The sequence below is a fragment of the Astatotilapia calliptera genome, chromosome 19 (genome assembly GCF_964374335.1).
Source record: "Astatotilapia calliptera chromosome 19, fAstCal68.1, whole genome shotgun sequence".
NCBI lineage: Eukaryota > Metazoa > Chordata > Actinopteri > Cichliformes > Cichlidae > Astatotilapia > Astatotilapia calliptera.
The window spans coordinates 22841816-22860020 of NC_137440.1; the positions used below are offsets into that span (position 1 = coordinate 22841816).

Sequence of the window (18205 nt, forward strand, 5' to 3'; positions counted from 1 at the left end):
GACAAAAAATATAAGAGTGCTTTTTCTTCTTTTTCAAAAAGGGTCTGACCACTTGATTGGAAACTGTCAAACTAAATTAAATTTATACTGTAGATCACAACTAAAATACTGGACCCAGCAGTATTAACAGCAGTTTGCACATTAAATCAACCCATAGAAATTCTAAAACAGTTCTTTTGTAAAAAATGATCACTCCACTTTGTCCTTCGTTCACATATCTTATCCAGCAGCAGATAAAACAGCAACATGTGAAGCCTGACCCCACAAAAACCTTAGTCACTCGCAGTCCTAAGATCCAACCAGACACATCATGTGTCTCTTAGCTGGAACAGGCCAAAGTCCTATTTATAATGAACCTTTAACAGCATGGAGTCGGGCGCACGCGCAGTAGAGGCTGAATTGTTGCAGCCCCAGACAGGGCGGCCCGTTACCAAGCACTGCACCGCGCAGGGTCTGACAACGACGACAGCAACGGGCATTGACATAAGGAATACTGCCAGCGTGATAACACCACAGACGCTCCTGAATACAGTGAGTATCGCCGCATTTACGCCCTGCCGACCCACCCCGTCTCTTAAATCTCTCCTTTTTCTGCGCGTAAAGGGGTTTAACGGGGAGCTGTGCTTTATTCCCATGCAGCGAGGATATTTCCCGTGCGCTGACAGTCCTGAGGTATTCGGGGAGGCCTGTAGAGGGGGCCGCTATGAGAGCAACACCCAGCGTTGCGGCTTTTTTAACCAAAAGCACCCAGCAAACGAGCACATTTATTGTTCTCAGCTCGGGTTGAAATGTCAGACCCCCGCCCATTTGCTCTTGCTTGACTTCAGCGGTTTGCGCTCAGGATTTTATTTATTAATTTTTTGCTGCAGTCATTATGGGAGCTTTTTCCAAGGCCCGATAGATTTTTGGAGAATAGATAGACTTCCCTTCGTGCCCTTATTTAATAAATGTACGCCCACTGCGTGGTCCTTTGCTGCTCATGTAGCTGAAACATTGTGATTTTTTCCTCATCCTGGCTAGTAGTTGCTCGTGGGGTTAGACGCTACAGCCATGCAATTTCAGTATAGCCAATGGCCCGTGGGAGAATGCGTTGCTGAAGGTGCATTCACAATAGAAGTGTTATCATCAGAAATCACAGCACGATTCAGCATCAAACTAAAAACTGACAGACGTGGTTTCATTAGTCTTTGGCTGTCAGGTGCAGACAGAGCGGCGTGTGACCTTAAAAAGCATCATTTTAAAGTCGCCACGTTGCCCGTGTTAATATGCATATTGGTGCAGGAAAGGTCTGAGGTGTTACAAGATCATTTGGACATGACACCGCATTAACAGGCAAGCAAAGTGAGCACAGAGAAGGCTGGAGATGCCAGATGTGTAAAGCTGCTGACAAATACTCCGGATTTTTTTCTCTCTGTATAATCAGGGAGGATTATGCTTGAAACACATTTTTAGATTAGAACTGAGAATAAAGATGCTTCTTAGGGACTCAGTTTATGTCTGAAAGTCAAATTTCCTCCCTAAAAGCTTGATATCCCCATTCTCAGTGGGCTTTACAGCTGCAACAGACTGTGGCCCAGCCCCAGGATTTACAGTCAGACAGGGGGTGAAAAAATAATTCCTAAAAATTGAAGAAACTGCAGTGCAGTTTTGGAATCTGCCTGTATAGATTATAGGGTTTAATATTAACATGGCCCAACGAAGAAATCCAGGTCAGTACAGTAAAAAAAAAAAAAAAATGGATTCAGTGAAAGTAGTGCAGTGATGTAGATTCACAAGTTAATGAAGTCAGAAGTCAGTTTAACATTTCCTAATTCCAGCTTCTTGAATGTGTTGCTATCTCTTTATGTTTAACCGAGATAAACATTGTTTATATAGCGCCAAATCACAGCAACCCTCGGGTGCTTTGATACTGTAAGTTAAAGACCTTATAATATTAGAGAGAAAACTCCAACAATCAGTTGACACTCTATGAGCAAGTGCTGGTGACAGTGGGAAGGAAAAACTCCCTTTTAACAGGAAGAAGCCTCTGGCAGTACTAGGATTAGGGAGGAGCAGTTGTAGCTGGTTGGGGGTGAGGGGAAAGATAAAAGAGCAGAGGGAAAAGGAACACATGGAAGAAAGCCACAGTTTAAAAACTAATTAATAATGATTGTTAATTGTTAGTGATAAAAAGCCATAGTGGTGTAGTAGATAATGGCATAATAATCATGTATAGTAGGTTTATATGTTTTGCAGTGTTTGCATGAGAAATAGGCACATTGTTTTTAGCAAGTAATTAATTGCAATAATAATCATTATTTAAGGCCTAAATAAGTCCTGTTTCAGTCTTTCAAATCCAATATAAGAAGCTTGGTAAATGTTATGTACAGTAGTTGGTAGCTTGGTTAAGGAGCATGCAGAATGGTTACTTTGCCTAGATTATACTATAAAAACAATCCCTACATTTTTATACTCATACCTTGCACTGACCAATCAGAGAGATTAATCATTGACCAATATTCTTCCTTCAACTTCCATTTAAGGTTTTCAAGTCTTGCTAACAGGAAAATGTAGCTGAGTGGTTGTTTCTCTCTTTTCGACTCAGGGATGGCAGTGAATGTGTACGCAACATCTGTGTCCATTGACAACCTCAGCCGACATGACATGCTGGCGTGGGTCAACGACTCTTTGCATCTCACTTACACCAAGATTGAACAGCTCTGTTCAGGTGAGGCCTGAGGTTATTTTTTCCCCCTGAAATAAGCTGCTGAGGTAATTTTGGGGCAACTCTTGACCGAAATAACGAGATTGATTTGTTGTGTCTTTATGTTTTCAAGGAGCGGCGTATTGCCAGTTCATGGACATGTTGTTTCCGGGGTGCATTCTTCTGAAGAAGGTCAAATTTCAAGCCAAGCTGGAGCATGAATTTATACACAACTTCAAAGTTCTTCAGGCAGCTTTTAAACGGATGAGTGTCGACAAAGTCAGAATCACTTTATTATGGTTTTATTATTTATTTCATTTATGATACCTGAGATAATTAATTGTTTTACCTTTCATACTGATATACGTGTGTGTATCAAGTGGAGCTTTTCAACTATTTCCTGTTTTCATTGTCCAGATAATTCCTGTAGAAAAGCTTGTAAAAGGGAAATTCCAGGACAACTTTGAATTTGTGCAGTGGTTCAAGAAGTTCTTCGACGCCAACTATGACGGCAAGGAGTATGACCCTTTACTAGCCAGACAGGGGCAGGACGTGGCCCCTCCCCCCAATCCAGGTGATCACTTTATCCACAAACCAAAGAGAAACCAAGGTAAAGCCAAACATTTTGCCTTTGCTGCACGGTCTTGCTGAGCTTTGGATGGCTCAAAAGCGCTCCCTGCAAGCAAGTGGTGTGAGCAGCACGATTCACAGAATGACTTCTTTGATCCATCTCACTGCCCAGCATTCGCAAAACCATGACACTTTAGGTACAAGTGAGTCATTGGTAATATTCTAGTAATCGTCACAGTGCCTAGTGGGATGCAGCGTTAGTTTGGCAGAAAATCCACATTTGTTCTGATCGATCATGATCAATAATGCCCAAACACCTGCAGAAACAGCAAATATAGTTATTTCCCCAGTGTCCTGCATCGAGCGACTGATGCAACACTGTTGCAGCTTTGTCTCTATTAAAGCTGGTTTGATAACAACAAATTCTTCCCTTTCTACTAACGAGAGTGGTGTCAGCCTGAACAGCCTCGCCCTGTCTCTGTAAAAGCTTTTTGCTTGAAGATCATGGCAAACAATCTAATTTAAGCTGTAGTATGTCATAAGCCTGCTTTGTGACTTTGTCACTAGCAAGCAGTGTGTTATAAATGGGAAGAATGATTGCACTTATTTTTAAAACTGAAAATACCATAGACTGTATATAAAAGATGGATGTCACTCATTGCCTTGTGGGCTGCTGTTTCGAAGCCTCAAGTCTGGCATTTACCTTATTTGAACATGAGCGTCCGGTTTTTGCACTAGTTAGCCATCTTGGTTAGCCAGGTGCTAATAATGAACAGTTTGAGCAACTTGGAAAACAGGCTTAAAAATGTGCGTAGTAGAAAAACTGAACAGCCAGCTCCTTAGCCTGTTGCACCCTGAAGAATAGCAATTATTTTACCATTATTAGGCCCATAATTTATAACATGAATATCATTTGTAATGTATCGAAGCAACCAATACATTGTGAGAATTAAGGGCATTTTTTCACTGACTTGTGCACAGTCCCAAAAACTATTTGCAACCAGGAAAGCCACCCCATCTTGGCCAGTAAAAACAAAAAACAATGATAAATAAAAATACGTTTTGCACTACTTGATTAGCGTTACTTTTAAGACCTGGAAGCCGCTTCCATCTTTTATATACAGCCTGTGGATAATGTGTTCGCATGTTTTGTCTTTGAGTTTATCTGAAACACCTTTGCTTAAGCACTTATAGAGGTTTAGTAGGCAACAGGTCTTTTCGTTTTTAAGATCTTGAGTCAAATTAAAACAACCTTTGGTCATTTATATAAATGAATCGATAATTTGGCTATTTAACCTCAGCACTCTAAATATGTGTCATTTCTATCAGTTTAGTTGTAAAACAATTTGAAACCTTTTACATGTCAAAGGCATAAAATTCTTCTACAAGATGATTGCATCAGCGCTCTATAATGTGCTATATCCATCGCCACAACTGCTAACAAGCCAAAATAAGTGCAATAAATCTGTCTTAAATGAAATGCTGAACCACTCCCACCATCTCTAACCACTCCAGGACCACAGAGGACATCCCCAACAGTTCCCAAAAACATGCCAACACCGCAGCGGGTCCAACATAACACTCCAGCCTTGAGGAAGAATCCGACTTTGTCAAGAAATGGGGGCAGTGATGCTGAAATCATGGAGCTAAATCAACAGGTAGAGTTGAACGGGAAGGACAGAAGGCCGTGTGGCTCTTTTGTTCTGATTTCATCCTCCAGACTAGTTTTTGACTACCAGCTTAAGCACCTTTTTCTGTTTTTCTAAGTTGATGGAGTTGAAGTTGACTGTAGATGGCCTTGAGAAGGAAAGAGACTTCTACTTCAGCAAACTACGGGATATCGAGTTGATCTGCCAGGAGCACGAGAGTGAAAACAACCCCATTCTCAGCAGGATAATTAACATTCTCTACGCAACAGAGGTATCTAGCCATTATAACAGATATATAACAGATTGCCATACTCTCTCCACTGTTGACAGTGAAAAGCAAGGAGAGCAGAAGACCTGATAAAATATTATCAGGTTTTCTGCCCTTCTTGCTTTCAATTCAATTCAATTCAATTCAATTCAATTCAATTCAATTCAATTCAATTCAATACAATACAATTCAATTTATTCAACGCAAATCACAACATCAGCTGTCTCAAGGCACTTTTTTAAATACATACAGAGAAAAACCCAACAATCATATGATCCCCCATGACCAATTTAGAATTAGAATCAGAATCAGAATCAGAAAGGGTTTTATTGCCAAATGTTGAACAGATTTACAACATTAGGAAATTAGGTACTTTGTGTGAGACATACGATAAGACAAACACTTAAATAAAAAGAAAAAGTGCTAAGCAGATTGATATATACATGAATGCAGGTGATGATCAGTGCAAAAATGTAACAGGTGTGGAGAACACAATACAGGGTCATGGGAATCCCCCAGCAGCCTACGCCTATTGCAGCATAACTAAGGGAGGATTCAGGGTCACCTGATCCAGCCCTAATTATAGAAAGGAAAGTTTTAAGCCTAATCTTAAAAGTTGCAATAGTGTGTGTCTCCCGAATCCAAACTAGAAGCTGCTTCCATAGAAGAGGGGCCTGAAAACTGAAGGCTCACCTTCCATTCTACTTTAAATACTCTAGGAACAACAAGTAAGCCTGCAGTGCAAGAGCAAAGTGCTCTAATATGGTGATATGATAATATATATATATATATTTTTTTTCTGTATCTTAGGAAGGCTTTGCACCTCCAGATGATGAAGACCTCGATGAGCAAGCTCACCTGGACCAGGACGAATACTGAACCCATCGTGTCCCTACCCTCAAACATCTCCATCTTTCTTCCCCTCTTCTTTTTCCCCTCATTTTTTTTCTCCTGTTTGCACGCTTTCTGTAAATACTCACCATCATCCCAGCTTTCTGTCTGTGTTTTCCTTTCTTTCTCATGTGCATATCTGTTGGTAACCTCCCCCTCCATCCTCTGGCCATCTACACACTCTTCACAACATCTCCGTATCAATATTTGCTGCTCCTCCCTGCCTCCATTTACACAGTAACAATAACAGTAATGTATGACACATCCCCAGTTATTTCAGCATGAGTAATGCAGAAAATAGAGCCGAGAGCTGGCTGGCATGGAGGTTGTTATGGCGAACAGTTGAGTTTAAGTCTGTAAATATTACCGACATTTTGATTACCGAAGGAACAATGTCTTTGCTCTTTATGGAGTAACTTATTTGCCTTTGGTGCGTTGTTAATACTACTGTTAGAGCACAGGACAACACTGCTCCCATGTGCAATCAGGACACTCCTTGAGCTACTAAAACTGTAACAAAACTGACTTTTTATTAACACTTTATTATTTATTATTTATATTTCATTTAACTTTCTGTAGCAAAATTGGTGCAGACCTACTGTACGTGAACTGAAAGCTGAGGCCATGTGTGTTACTCATATCGGTTTGTGCTTCAGTCAAGCTTTTGGTTTCTGTGACGGTGGGTCCATGGCATGTAGAAATGCTGAAGGAAATTCTTTGGTGTAATGACTCAAGACTTATGATAAGTGCTCTGCAATTATTCATTATTGATCAGCAACATATCTGAGCATGAGAATGTTACACATTGACTGTGAATGAGTGATATTTTGTATGTGTATTTTGTGTGCAGATTTTCTTGGATGTCGCACGATCCTGGTTAATTGCCATTGTATCTTTTTAGGCTGACATACCGCAGTCTATTTAGGTGTAAAATGTAAAGGTGGAAAGGCACCTGGATTCTGGCAACTTGGTTATCGAGTGTAGCAGATCTAAAGGTTTAACTCTACAATATGAAAAAGCCTGACACTGAATTAAAAACAGAGACATTTTCACATGTTCTACTGCTAATCATGCTGTGTTTATACTTTAAATTTGCTGTAAAGGGTTGCCCAGGGTTTTAGAGGTGTCTCAGAGAAAGTCATTATTTAGAGATCTAAGACCAGTTGACTGGTCATCAAACAAGGAACTCTCCTTGTCCTTCCCTAGTTATTTTTACTTTGCAAACTGGCTGTTATCTACTCTGGAACTCGCATTCATCGACCATATAAACATCTACAGAACACTCATCTTTTGAGTTTTGAATAAATAAACAGTTGTGAAACAAGTTGTTTTTGGTGTATTTGGGGTGATGCATTGTGGTGAATGACTGGGATTGTATTAGGAAAGTTAAAATGTGTTAACGTAGCTAAATTAAACCTTGCAAACTATATGTCTTTTTAAGACTTTACCTGAAATTAGAAACTAATCAGCCAAGCCGTTAAAGATGACTGATGAAGTGAATAAAATTGGTCACCTTTCATGACCTGAAATACAGCCCAGGGAAATCACAGTATACGTGTCAGAGATAATTATACCACAAACTGAATTGGTTGTATAACTATAAAGCAAGGGTGTTGCTAGGATCTTGAAATCTCCGTGCTTCACAAAGGTTTAATTCACAGAATGATCCTGAAATTAAAAAAAAAATCAGTGCAATTTCATGTCTTGGGAGCTTGGAAAGAAAGTCACTGGACTTCTGTAAGTTTGTTGAAGATGAGTTTCCTCTCATCAAAGAAGCTTCTTCAGTTCTAAAACCAAATGGTGGAGAGCCCCAGGTATTTACACCCTAGTGGGAGTTGTCACTTAAAAGGTCATGACCCACTATTGATCATGCGCCTCATCCTTTTGCCAGTTAATAGAATTATCCAAAATGTCAATATTTTTTCTAATATGACATTTGCCATATTTCCAGTCTTCTTTTTTTTAAAATCTAATATTTTTTTCCTCAAGTGTATTAAGTCATAAGATCAAATGTGTGTTAATAACAGTTAATGTTCATAAGATTATTTTTGCAACATTAAAATGGTAAAAATTGACCACCTTCCCATTGATACTTTTACCCCTAAAATAAAAGTTCAGTCATTAATTCTAATGCTTATAATCTTAGAGTCATGAAGCTACAGTGCATGACAATACATTTACATTTAATAGAATTCAATGTATCATATAAAAACCAGTGAACATTAGTGAATGTTTCAGAAAGATATAGGGACTCAAAATGGGCACTACCAAGACCACTAATGAACTGAAGTACAAACAAATTCAGGTATGAAAATATTGATAAATCACAGATTGGCAGATGGAACATTCATATACGCATTATTTGTGTTTAAACAACTATTAGTAAATATGGTCCAGTGACACTATACATTCTTTTAATGGCAGGAAAGAAATCTGCCACATTGTGTTCTAGCTGGTACAAGGAGATATGATCATGAAAATATGCACTTTTCACAGCAGATGGCATTTCAGTGATTATTTTAACATGTATCATTCCTTTCATTTAGATGAGATAATTTCAGGATCCTGGAAGTCTGCAGAACTAACTTCTGAGGAATTCTGGTATAAAATGATAAAGTTAACCCTGTAAAGCCTGAACCACAAAACAATTGCCAGAAAATTCTAATTTGCTTATTTATTTTTGAAAATGGAGTGGTTATTGAATCTTCTGACAAAATAAGTAAATAAATATGTATTTTCCAACAAGTGTTGTTACATTTGGTCATTGCTTGAAGATATATTGTGCAATTTGTGCAATCACATGCACCTCAATAAGGAGACATCATTTTGAAGGAACTGAACATGATTTATTGAAATACAGCTATTTAGCAATTACGCCCCCATAGTGCTATGTAGAACAGGAAGTAGAACAGGACCCCTGGAGTCTAGACGCTGGTGGTGGAGATGAAGCAGGTGGAGATAAGGGTGAGGAGCTCGATCTGGCCAGAATGAGGTAGGGATGGGGAAGAGGCAGGAAGTAACAATGAGAGTCTCAAAGGCTGAATGACAGAAAAGCAGTGCGATTTAAAGATCATCACACAGAGGCTGACTGGTTTGCAGAAGGGGGACAAGAAAATGACTGGAGCAGAGTGATGAATACAGAGTTAAGTTAGACAGCAAGGGAAAAGTGAAAGTGTTGCAAGGAATAGAGAAGCCTGACACCCAGTAACGATGAAAGATGAGTGAATCTTGATCTTCCTGCATAGATTAATTCTAGGAATATTCAGGTCTTTTGCTTGTAGTCTTTTTTTGTGAATGAAACGTTTTCATTTTTTTTAAATTGGAAGAAAAATGTTCTGAAGTTCTACGTTTCAGCCCTCTGGTGGTAATTGGAGGTGTTGCAGGTTTCTTTTGTATATTTTGTATTTTGTGTAATGTTCGGTATTTTGAACAGCTCTTACTATGCATATGATTGTTTTATTGGTAAAATGAACACAACAAAAGAGGATTTCTATTTTTTTTTCCAGATTCTTTTTTAAAAATTCATCTTTGGTTTCCTGAACTATGCAATCTGCACTCAAAAATCACAATATAATGATAACCCTTAGACACATAGTATTATGAAATTTGTTTTAGGTGGCTGGAGTAACAGATGAGACTGTTTCAATTTCCAGAAACTTTAGACAATCACTGCAAACACTGAAACTTGTTGATGTGTTTACTCAACAAGTTGACACAATTCCTTAGGACACAGTAATATACATCATTATGTGTTTTTTAACCAGAACACCTGCTCCAGTTAGAAATATGTGAGACTGAAAAGAATAATTTCTGGCACTGAATAAAATTTAGACATGATGTAAATTATAATTAAAGTATGGCCTCAGAGATTTGGATCTCAATTAATGAGATCCATGGATAAACTGTTATGTTAAGTGACTGTCCCACTTCAAACAAAGTGACAGTTTTTGGCTACTCGGAGGTGAAAAATGACCATAAAAGGATGCAATAAAAAGAGGTATAAAACAGGAAAAAATGACTACAAAACACTACAAACAAATATGAGGTGTGGAAAAAAAAACACCAAAAGGAAATTGTCATGTTAAGCAATGCAAAATACTGTAAAATAATGTATGTAGATGCAAAATTGCAAAGAAACACAAACTCTCGACAAAGATCATTATAGCAATTATTATTATTTTTAATATAGATCACTAGAAAGAGGCAGGGCATATTGTTTTTAAGCCACTCCTGTAATTTTGTGTCTCTTTCAGAGTCGCTCCGATGTCCAGTTTGCTTTTTGTATCAATTTGGTGGATTTAATTTTATGTGTATTCTCTTTTTATGACACAAGAGGGCGCTATTTGTTTTCATATAAACAGAGGGGTATAATTTCCCATGCAGACTCTCCAGGTGCAGGTGTGTTCACTGACCCATGCTGTAATTTGAATATTTGCTATATATTCCATATTATCATCCCAGAAAAAAACATTTTTGAAAAAAAGTTTTTATTATGCGATGATAAAAAAAATCTTAAAAAAAATATATTTTAAATATTTTACTGGACTGACAGCTAACCTAGCTCTGATTCTGACACACAATTATCAACATCTATAAAACAAGGCGATACCGTCTCTCCGATCTGTACAGTCAGCACAGGTACCTGTAAAGAAATCAGCTCAAACCTGTTGGGTTTTCATAGATTTATGCTGTCATGAGTTGTGTAGAACTGAACATCTTTCAGCACATAGAAAAAAGATAATATTACATCAGTTTAATATACCTTCCTTTTAATTGATGTTCATGTATTTACATTTAAATATAGATTTGGTTTGTCAGAATGAGCAAAATGAACCAACCAGTATCTGGCGACCAACTAATATGGGCCCTGTTAATGAGACAAATATAATGGAAAGGTTGAATGAGCCTCTCCTCACATGACCTCTGTGTTTTCTGTTTCATTGGGAGAGGTGGGTGGTTTCCTCCTACAGTGTGTTTTGCACACTTTCATGCATCACTGCTCCTCACAGTTTAAGTTCTGCTGTCACACATGCTCTCATTCACTTCCACTGAAAACTGAGTCAGGATGGTGTTTCCAATGTTGGTGGTTCTTTTGTTAGGCTTTCTGAGTCAGGGTGAGAGTTTTGAAAACATTTCTGACATATAAAACAAATTTTATGTTTGGTGACATGTTATCTGCTCCTTCTGTGTACATTGAGTTTGAGAGTTTAAAATGCCTTACTGATGTTTACTATTTGAAAGTTAAAAGATTCTGTTAAAGTCTTTGTTTTATTTCTTCATTTCAGAGTCATTTGCCAATAACTTTCTGACTCAGACTGATGAAGCCAAGTCTGTCAGTCTTGGTGGGACCGTGACCATCAGCGCAACAGGGAGTTCAAATATAGGTCCTGATCTCAGTTGGTACCTTCAGAAACCTGGACAGCCTCCCAAACTCCTTATATACAGAGCATCAACTCGCTCCTCGGGAACTCCGTCACGATTCAGTGGCAGCAGATCTGATTCTCAGTACACTTTAACCATCAGTGGTGTTCAGGCTGAAGATGCTGGAGATTATTATTGTCTGGGTGCCCATGGTGGAGCATTCACACAGTGATATATAGCTGTACAAAAACCTCCTTCAGCAAGACTGAAGGCTGCAGGTGCAGATAGCTGGTGCAGAGGCTGTGATGAAAGTTACTGGCCCAGTGAACACAAAAAGAGCACAAACACAAGAACATACTAACATACTAAAAGCTTAAACATGCTGATTTAACTCTGCTAAAAAACAGTAAATGTAGTTTTCTTCTTGAACTGATCAACTAATAGAATAGAAACATATTATTTACTGTTACAAAATACACTAAATCACAGCTAAATCACAACAGTTGCCTCAGAGAGCTTTATATTGTAAGGAAAGGGCCTACAATAATACAGAATAGACAAAACTAAAACATGTTATGTTACTGAAACAATAAATAACGGGTTATAACCATGACTGTGTGATAGATTGGTGGTCAGTTACTGAAAGGATCTTCATTGAAGTGGCACTACAGTCTTAAAAATCTGTAGTACATTGTATTTTCTTCTCTACATTTTGCACTGCACACAATAAGGTAACATAATAATAAGATGTTCTAACAGTTTTTAAAATAGAGTTCTCACATTTAAGATAGATACATAGACTAAGTCACAAAGTGTTCCACATTTACAATATAATGCAAATGTAAAAAAAGAACTTCACATATCACACAAACAAGGTACCCGTACATTATACATGTATTTACAATACATGTATTTTTCAGTTAAACATTTAATATAAAACATATATTTACTTTTATTTGAAATTGATCTTGATTATGTTTCCTGTCACAGGGAAACATAGCAAAATGGCATAAAACAATATAAGGAAATGCAAATAAGCAAATTAATAACCAAATAAGCCAAAGTATAAAAACACTCTATAAAGAAATACATTGAATGCAAAAGTCACAAAATGGCAACTGAGACACAGACAGACAAAACATGTATAAAAACCTTGACAGAAATGAATTAAAGAAAATTACAATTGGCCAGAAGGAGACAAAGAAAATGTGTTTTTTCATCGATGTCCAGTCTGCTTTTTGGATCTGTGTATCAGAGTCAATTTTTTATGTATTCTCTTATTTTGACATAAGAGGGCACTATTTGTACAGCAGCAATGTACAATTTCCACCCAGACTCCATTGGTGCAGGTGTGTGCTCACTGACCCATGCATTAATTTGAATATCTGTCGCACACCCTGGATGCAAAATAGTTTTCTATAGTTTCAGTATGATACAGAATTTTTTTCCCTTCTGTAAAATGACAGTTTTTAATGTTTTGCTGGGTGGACAGCTGTCTTTAAGTCTATAAGGCCGTCTCTCTGAGCTGTACAGCCAGCACAGAAATCTGTAATTACCTCAACTCTGAACTTATGAAGATCTAAATTACTGCTGTGTTGAAACATATGTGTGAGAACAAGCACATTAGTTATACTAATATCAAATTAAACTAGGGACTGATGTGTTGCAGCGATGATCTCTCGGAGGAGATTAGAGACAACACTGTTCCATAGAAACTCCCTGATACTCATTAACGGGTAGTGAAATTGACATTTGCGCTCCTTTTTTCAGCTTCACACTTCAGTTATGCAAACAGTTTCCTTCTGCAGAAACAAACATTGTTCTTAGAATCTATAGTTCCAAAGCAAAAGGTAAAATAAACTCCAGAATACAGATTTTTTCCTTTGGATTAGATTAGTTTCATACCATAGACAGAGACTTGACTTTATAAGTAAACATGCAGTAACATATACAACCTGCTAGATTAGTAGTTAGTATGTTAAAACAAAACAAGTTTTACCTCACAGACTGAGGATCTGGTCTTCTTGAGCTTCAATAATTATTATCTAATGAGTTTAAAATCAAAAAGCTCTGTGAGGTCTGAGCAAAAATGCCAGCATCATCATGTTAAAGCAATAATAATGCAGTTATTTTCAGGAACTCAAAATGCATCTGAAACTGCAGAGTGTGTTATAAAAAAAATATAAAATATTAAAATATGTTACTCATTCTTTCTCAGTAAAATTTGAGGTCAAAAAAGGTGGTTCTTTTGTTAGTTAGTTTTTATTTTTTTCTTCATTTCAGGCTCATTTGCCAATAACTTTTTGACTCAGACTGATGAAGCCAAGCAACATTTCAAGCAAGATGTGCTGCTTTTTCCCTCATTTATTTTTGTTGATAAATGAATGATTTGTTTTCTAAGCTATTACCACTCAATTACCTGTGGTAGTTCCATGTAATAAGCATGCAAAATGCAAAGCTGCCCGTTTCTATATATTAACATATTATTAACCTATTAAAAAACTTAATTGAATGAACTGGAAAAACATATGCAGAATCATAATAATTAAAATTGAATGAAGACTACACATGAATACATTAGATTCACATATGCGTGTAGAGGATACTCTTTCACAGCATAATTAATATCTAGATGACAATACATAAAATGGTAAAAATATTTCAGGTAGGAAAGAAAGTAGAACACATTCAAAATGTTCAATAAACAAAAATAAGATATATAAATTTCCTTCAGTGTGTTGAGAGCAGAGAAATGATTTCCATAGAGAGGAGGCTTTGCATCATCAGCTGATCCTCCAGAGAACTGAGAAGGTTTATAGTCCTGCGACTTCAACACTGCAGGACTCACATCTGTCAGTCAACACAGCAGAAAGCACAACCGCCATGACTCTCATCACCATCCTCATCTGGACGCTGACCTGCTGCTGTTTTACAGGTTCATTCACTCAGCAACATTTCAAACATGATGTGCTGCTTTTTCTCTCATTGATTTCTGCTGATAAATGAATGATTTGTTTTTGTCTGCAGGATGCAGCGGTCAGGTGACTGTGACTCAACCTCCAGTAGTGACATCTACTCCTGGATACAGTGTCACTTTGACCTGTAGGACCAGCCAAGCTGTTTACACATGGGTTGATGGTCGTGAGGGTATGTTCTGGTATCAACAGAAATCTGGACAAACTCCAAAGCTCCTAATTCGACATGTGAGCATAAGACATTCAGGAACACCATCTCGATTTAGTGGCAGTGGAAGCAGCTCTGACTTCTCTATGACCATCAGTGGAGTTCAGCCTGAAGATGCAGCAGTTTACTACTGTCAGAGTGTGCATAGCGGTGGGGTGTTCACACAGTGATTTGTAGTCATACAAAAACCTCCCTCAGTCAGATGGCAGAGAAACTGAGCTGTTATAGCATGAACTGAGTACAGCTGCTTAAGAGGAAGAAACTGTGACACAGACCACTGAACACAGATAGATTTGTTTTGGGGTGACTTTAGAAAGGAATAAAAAAAAATCCACAAAGTTACTTTGTCATTGCATTTCCAACTATTTACATGAAGAGTTGGCAAATTATACAAACAGATCAGATTTTTCTTTATATTTATATTCCCATTAAGCTTCTTGATGATTATAAAGCAAAATGATCTGATTTTTTAATACTGTATGAACTCACGTGTATAAACAAAACAAAACAAAAGAAAAACAAGAACAATTTCCTCAACAGTCAAACTATTGACTCTCCACAACACGTTGGTTGAGACCATACGATTTCTACTGATTTATATCAAAGACCAAAAACATTATTAGCAATAATAATCACATTAATTAAAAAAACTGGTAGCTTCATTTACAGTGCATAAATGTGTTAACATAGCTAAATTAAACCTTGCAAACTATACGTTTTTTTAGACTTTACCTGAAATTAGAAACTAATCAGCCAAGCCGTTAAAGATGACTGATGAAGTGAATAAAATTGGTCACCTTTCATGCAGCAGTTTACTACTGTCAGAGTCAACATAACATAAACAGTGCTTATGTGTTCACACAGTGATTTGTAGTCGTACAAAAACCTCCCTCAGTCAGACTGCAGAGACACTGAGCTGTTACAGCAGGAACTGACTGCAGAGGAAGAGACTCTGACACAGACCACTGAACACAGACCTCACAGTAACCTCCCTGAGCAATAAACACATTCAAGGGCATTTTAACATAAGGATTTAAATAAATAAATAATTACATTTTTAATAAAAACATAACAACTAATTTTAGTTAGGTTTCATGACTGTAGTCACAACAAGAGTAGTCGTTCATATGAACAAATGAAATATATTTTCTTTACCTTTGTATTCATAGGAAGTTTGTTCATCATGACATTTAAAAACAACAAAAACCAACTGCCAGTTTCAAGTTTTTTACTACTGTGTTATGTCACATCATTTTCATACAATTCCTCACCATTTTCAAGCTATTGACATAGCAGTGTGGGGAAAATAATTACTTAGAAATAAGTCACATCATAATTTGTGTTGTGAGCTCCAGTAAATTGCTTTTGCTTGTGTGTATGTGTGTGTCGCTGTGGTCAGCTGACCTGAACAAAATGTAAGTAGAGAGCCATATGACTGATTTCCAACTACGCAGAGACTATAAATATAATATAAAAGACAAATTTACTATAGCACAGGGCTAACACACGGAGATAGACAACCATTCACACTCACATTCACTCCCACAGGCAATTTAGAGTTACCAATTAACCTATCCCCAAGAACTGCATATCTTTGGACTGTGGGAGGAAGCCAGAGTACCCAGGGAGAACCCACACAAACACGGGGAGAACACGCAAACTCCACTGGAACTGAATTCAGGACCTTCTTGCTCTGAAGCAACAGTGCTAACCATCGTGCCACTGTGCTGCTCCCCCCAAAAAGAAAATTATAATGTGATAATTTCTAAGCTATTACCACTCAATTACCTGTGGTAGTTTCTGTGTAATAAGCATGCAAAATGCAAAGCAGCCTTTTTCTATATAATAACATATTAATAAACTATTAAAAACTGAACTGGAAACACTGATGCAGAATCCTAATAAGTTTAAATGAAGACTACACATGAATACATTAGATTCGCATATGCGTGTAGAGGATACTCTTTCACAGCATAATTAATATCTAGATGACAATACATAATATGGTAAAAATATTTAAGGGAAAGGAAAGAAAGTAGAACACAATCATGATGACCAGTACACAAAAATAGGATATATAAATAAAATGAAAAGATTAAATGATCCTCTCCTCACCTGACCTCTGTGTTTTGGGTTTCATTGGGAGAGGTGGGTGGTTTCTTCCTAAAACGAGTTTTGCACACTTTCATGCATTACTGCTTCTCACAGTTTAAGTTCTGCTGTCACACATGCTCTCATGCACTTCCACTGAAAACTGAGTCAGGATGGTGTTTCCAATGTTGGTGGTTCTTTTGTTAGGCTTTCTGAGTCAGGGTGAGAGATTCTCACATTTAAGACACAGACTGTTTTATATTTGATGAAATTTTCTTTGTTCTTTTTATGTTTGTGTCTAAAAAACAAACTTGTCATTTTATTCTTCGTTTCAGAGTCTTTTGCCAATAATTTTCTGACTCAGACTGATAAAACCAAGTCTGTCAGTCTTGGTGGGACTGTGACCATCAGCGCCACAGGGAGTTCAAATATTGGTGCTGATCTCAGTTGGTACCTTCAGAAAATTGGAGAGACTCATCATTAACTTTCTTCTCAGGATCTCTGACTCGTTCAAGTGGCAGCAGATCTGGTTCTCAGTACACTTTAACCATCAGTGGTTTTTGTTTGGGCTACCATGGTGGTGGAGTGTTCACACAGTGACTTAGAACTGTACAAAAACCTCTTTCAGTCTGGCTGAAGGCTGCAGGTGCAGAGTGACAGACTGCAATGAAAGAAACTGGTCCATCAAACACAAACACAATGAATCTAAACAAAACTGAAGAACTACATTGCTGGGATTATAAAGATTTTTCAATTAAATGTTCATAAGTAAATAAGGCAAAAAAAAAAATAAAATTAAAAAAACTATAAAATGTTATGTAATACTTACTGGACTTCAAAACTGTCCATATTTCAGATAGAAATATGATGGTTTAATAAGCATTTTTGTGTAATAAACTATTGGCATAATGATTACAGAAAATTGATTTTTCAAAAGCTTTTATTTTGTTATGACTTGTTTTTTTAACAGCATATTTTTAAAGCAGAATATGGATAAGATTGGTTGGTGAAATTTGCATGCGCATCAATAGAGAATGATTTTTTTTCCAGAAATATTGCAACAGAGGAAACACAGTGTTATTTGGAGACAGGAAGTGTTGTTGAAGCTCTACTCTGAGCAGTGGTCAGGGTCCAGGGTTTGAGTGATGGGGCACTGTCCACTCAGACTGGCCTCACAGCTCACTGAGCCCGCCTTCCTCCACTGGTCTGCAGAGAGGCTCAGGGTGCTGCTCCAGCTGTAGCGACCATCTGTCCACAAGACCTCCAGGCTGCTTGACACCCCTGAGGATGTGCTGGTGCTCCCCACCTTCCAGCCCAGCTTCCAGATTGAGGGGAAGCCCCCGGTGGCCAGACACACCAGAGTGGCACTACTCTGTTTGTCTTCCTCTTTGGATGGAGGGAGGACAGTGAGGGTGGGCCTCAACACACCCACTGGAGGAGAGAGTGGGGAGAAGAGCAACCAAAGACATAAGAATGAAAGCAGGAAAGGAATACCTACATGGTCTTTAA

General features: G+C 37.8%; 1 protein-coding gene, 1 pseudogene and 1 gene segment (V, D, J or C); all 3 read left to right on the forward strand.

Annotated features, from left to right (window-relative positions):
• Positions 1–274: 274 nt before the first annotated feature.
• mapre3a (microtubule-associated protein, RP/EB family, member 3a) lies at positions 275–7385 on the forward strand. Of its 2 annotated transcripts, XM_080293846.1 has the most exons (8): positions 275–531; positions 2585–2707; positions 2817–2962; positions 3101–3257; positions 4769–4911; positions 5021–5173; positions 5796–5898; positions 5981–6162. In XM_080293846.1, exons 2-7 carry the CDS (start codon positions 2587–2589, stop codon positions 5853–5855), a joined length of 780 nt encoding a protein of 259 aa, XP_080149972.1. In that variant the 5' UTR covers positions 275–531; positions 2585–2586; the 3' UTR covers positions 5856–5898; positions 5981–6162. The 2 variants fall into 2 exon arrangements, with proteins under 2 accessions (XP_080149972.1, XP_026008526.1); XM_026152741.2 differs by lacking the exon at positions 5796–5898 and having other exon boundaries at positions 5981–7385.
• Positions 7386–11025: 3640 nt separating this feature from the next.
• On the forward strand, positions 11026–11669 carry LOC113012039 (Ig kappa chain V region 3381-like). The segment is given in 2 exon segments: positions 11026–11175; positions 11347–11669. Coding segments are annotated over 2 exon segments (357 nt in total).
• Positions 11670–14305: 2636 nt separating this feature from the next.
• Positions 14306–14775, forward strand: LOC113012035 (Ig kappa chain V-III region VH pseudogene; annotated as a pseudogene).
• The last annotated feature ends 3430 nt before the right edge of the window (positions 14776–18205 follow it).